Source organism: Temnothorax longispinosus, unplaced genomic scaffold, assembly GCF_030848805.1.
Source record: "Temnothorax longispinosus isolate EJ_2023e unplaced genomic scaffold, Tlon_JGU_v1 HiC_scaffold_766, whole genome shotgun sequence".
Classification (NCBI taxonomy): domain Eukaryota; kingdom Metazoa; phylum Arthropoda; class Insecta; order Hymenoptera; family Formicidae; genus Temnothorax; species Temnothorax longispinosus.
In genome coordinates, this window is record NW_027270633.1 from 1 (window position 1) to 4,415 (window position 4,415).

Below are 4,415 nucleotides of genomic sequence, written 5' to 3' on the forward strand. Positions count from 1 at the left end.
ACCGCCGAGCAGTTGAAGTATATGTATACTAAAGGTTATTTTACTACGACAGTTTTATAATTACATAGATTATTTGTGGGATAAGCTTCCCGAACATATCAAGGCAGATTCGGAGGTTCAGCAATATCGTCGCTGTTTAATACATTATAATTTGCCATGTCAGCAAACGCACATCGACGGTCCGCCGCCGTTGATAAAAAACTACGGCGAATGCCACCGAAGATAGATCGAGGTCGTCTGTTGAATCGCGCGATAAACGTGCTTCCGATCGAATTACGATACATATCTCCGGCTATCAATTTTGCGGTCCGGGAACTCATTTAGAAACACAATTGGCAAGAGGTGATCGGGGTATTAATTCATTGGACGCAGCGTGTTACGAGCACGACATAGCCTACTCGCATAGCAACAATCTCGCAGAACGACACGTGGCCGACAATATACTCGCCGCGAAAGCGCGAAAACGTATCACCGCGAAAGATTCGACTCCGGAGAGAGAGCTGCAGCTACAGCCGTCTGGGCGGCCATGAAGGCTAAGACGAAACTTGATTTTGAAAACGAAGAAAAAGAAGAACAAGCGAATACTTCCGGTAGCGAAACGCGGCGGTATCCTGCCGATCCTGTCGTTATTAGGGTTTCTCGGTTCGTTGGTCGGCGGAGCGGCGGGAGTCGCAAAGGCCGTGAACGATAACAAAACCGCGCGGCGTCAGCTGGAAGAGATGCAGCGTCACAATCGCGCCATGGAAGATCACGGACTTTATCTCGCTCCGTACAAACGCGTACGGGGAGTCTCGAAAAAAAAACGTCGAAGAGACGCTAAAAATTCCCAAGGGTGTAACTACCAACGTACAACTGCAACAATTGGCAAAACGTATGCGCATTCCATATTTTAAAGGTATTTTCATGCGCAACTCGTTACCGATCAGCGGTATACGTCGAAACGAGAGCGGTATCGTGAATTTGGATAATACTGAGGGGCCGGGTACTCACTGGATGGCGTATGCGAAGAGGGGAGATCGTGCTATATATTTTGATAGTTTTGGCAATCTTCGACCACCGACAGAATTTGGCGCAGTATCTAAAGTAAAGATCAATGTGACGAAGATAGAGTACAATCGCACGCCTTATCAGCAATACGATCAGAGCAATTGCGGACAACTGTGTCTGCGCTTTCTACAGTCGGTTGACAATCAATTTAAAAACCTGCGTTGCGTTGTTTAATCTCAGTATTAATTCAAACATGTCACTAACATTTACGCTCACCGGCAAGAGCAGCATCCCCTCGCGGTAAGCTACTTTCCCGCCGTGGATTTGAACGATGGGTATTACGAGCTCGGTCTGACAGATTTTGAAACCTATCACACGATACCAAATGTAAATTTGTCGAACAATAAATTCTACTATGACGACGACAAGGAGATTACCATTCCCGAAGGATCGTATGAATTGCGTGATATAGACATATGTATCTGAAACGCGCCCTTTTATCGAACCAATCCAAGACAAACGAAGATGAACAGCACCCATTGATTATTATTTGGGCTAATAACAATACAATGAAGAGCGAGATCAAGTGCGCTTATCGGGTAGATTTCACCAAACCGAACAACATTGGATCGCTGCTGGTATTTTCAGCGAGTCGCGTGCTGGAGTCGCGACAATGGCACGAATCGGATGTTCCGATAAATATCATCAATGTAAACATCATTCGCATAGAGTGTAACGTGACTGCGGGTGCGTACAGCAACGACAAGTACGTGCACACGATACACGAGTTTTCACCGAGTGTGCCTCCAGGATATAAGATATTGGAAACGCCGGCACACAGATCATTTACCTTCCGATCATCGTACGGAGCATTTCGGACTTGACGCTTCGCGTCGTGGATCAGGACGGTCGATTGATTGATTTTCGCGGAGAAGTGATCACCGTAAGACTGCATGTACGAAGACGACAGCGATAACGTGAGATGCTTGTACTGAATGAAGTTGAGCAGGTGCAACAGACGAGAAACAAAATTAGAGAGACAATCCAATCGCCAAAGAAGAAACTCACTGCGTCGAACGTTGAATTTTTGAAATCATTGGATTTCGTTGTACGAAATGGCTAATATCTTAAACATTGGAGATGAACCGATCTTTGACGACAGCGTCGTCAAGATTGAGACACACACGTACAATCCGTACGCCAACACGACGTTTGGACATAACGATGAGATAAGAATACCCGTACAACAACAGAATTTATACACGTTGCCGTGCGAGAGCTTTCTCTACGTTGAAGAAAGAGAAAAAATGACGAGTCTGAGACAACGCTTGCGAATAATTGCGTGGCGTTCGCCGTTCATGTTTAATGAAATTCGATACAAGCTCAATGACGTAGAGATTGATCGCAACAGAAACGTTGGAATAACCAGTACCATCAAAAACTATGTATTGTTTACAAATGACAAAGCAAAAATTATGCAAAATGCTGGATGGGACATTTCATCCCCGGAGGGATATTTCAACTTTTGCGTACCGCTCAACACATTGTTAGGCTTTTGCGAGGATTACAAACGCGTGGTTATTAACGCTCGTCATGAATTAATTTTGATACGTGCGCGTAGCGATAACAATTGCATTGTAGGAAATCCGGCGACGGAGCCGGAAATTAAATTGTTTAAAGTACAGTGGCGAATGCCTCACGTCACATTAAACAAGGTCAATAAGTTATCCATGCTACGAGCCTTGGAAAGCGGGCGATATCTTAGTGTTAGTTTCCGTTCGTGGGATCTGTATGAGTACCCCATGTTGCAGAGCACGACCAAGCATTCGTAGGCCGTCAAAACGGCAACTCAGCTGGAGAAGCCGCGGTACGTTATCTTCGCGCTGCAGACCGGGCGCAAGAATATTATGTCGCAAGATGTTAGCGTATTCGATGACTGTAACTTGACCAACGTGAAATTTTATCTAAACTCTAAATTTTATCCGTACGATGACATGAATCTAGATTTTGGCAAAAATCGATATATGCCGTCCTTTTCGGTATGCGCGTTTTCGTAAAGCTTATTACGGATACAACTACTTCGATACGCTTTGCACCGTGGTTACATTCCTGACAAAAGAACCTTTTGTTGTCATTGATTGCTCGCGACAAAACGAATCTGTCAAGAGCGCCACCGTGCACTGTTAAAAATGGCATTAAATTTAATTTATACACGGGGACAGGAATGCCTTCTCACTTGAAATTGCACGCGTATCGGGGCATATTCAGAGCGCGTGTTCCGTCTCTAGATATTCGTTCATCATGACTGTAAGGGTATCCTCACAAGACTCTCGTATAGTAATCCAGCGTAACGTAACGTGGATCAGCGCACGAGAAACGTATCGGTTAAGGTGTTATACGTTTTTTGTGCGTTGATCTACGTTACGTTACGCTACATTACTATACGAGAGTCTTGTGCGGAAGCTCTTAATTACTCGACAAAGTTGTCCCAACATATATTTTAAGAATATTTTATAATAATATATTTCAAATAAATAGTATTAATTAATAATATAATATCAGGGAAAGTTACGTTTGAAAAGTAACTCGTTACCGTAATTTGTTACTCATTGAAAAAGTAACTTAGCGTTACCGTATACAACTCGTTATTCTTAAAAGAAGTAACTCGTTACCGTTACTCGTTACTCATTGAAAGAAGTAACTCATCGTTACCGTAACTCGTTATTCTCATTGCAAGAACACCGAAAGAACGGTTTTGCTGAAGATTCAAAAAATTTAGCTAGATGCAGATCTGAAAATAATTTGATTATATTTCGTTGCACCATCAAAATAATTATGTAGAACGTTCAAACTGATTTCTAAAATGTCAAAATTTTTTACAAAATTATTATTATCTATACTTTAGCGACCTACTATAACTATTTTGATCTTGCAACAAAATTATTTTCTGTATTTAGCTAAATTTGTAGATACTTTAACAAAACCGTTCTTTCCGGGAGTAACTCGTTACCGTTGCTCGTTATTCATTGAAAAAAGTAACTCATCGTTACTGTATATAACTCGTTATTCTTATTGAAAGAAGTAACTTGATACCGTTACTCGTTACTCATTGAAAGAAATAACTTATCGTTACCGTTACATTAAACAGATAGAAACAGAATAATTGGATTACATGAAAAAAGGCTCATAAAAGAATCAAAGAATTTTCTGAGATATTTCAAATTTTGTTAATGATATTTTTTAAATATAAAATATGAAATATTTTGTAACGTACTGACTTTTCGATTGACTTTACATCGATAATTTTATACATAGAATAATGAAAGGAATCGATTGTTGTAAAAAGAAAACAGAAAAAATTATTTTAAAAACTTTGCATTTTGTAGACGCATTTAATTTGCAAATTGCAAATATAAAAACTAATATTA

General features: G+C 40.8%; 1 protein-coding gene across 1 annotated transcript; it reads left to right on the forward strand.

The window, feature by feature from the left end:
• The first annotated feature begins 2,102 nt into the window (after window positions 1-2,102).
• Window positions 2,103-2,819, forward strand: LOC139825012 (uncharacterized). Its single transcript, XM_071797553.1, has one exon. It carries the CDS (start codon window positions 2,103-2,105, stop codon window positions 2,817-2,819), a length of 717 nt encoding a protein of 238 aa, XP_071653654.1.
• The last annotated feature ends 1,596 nt before the right edge of the window (window positions 2,820-4,415 follow it).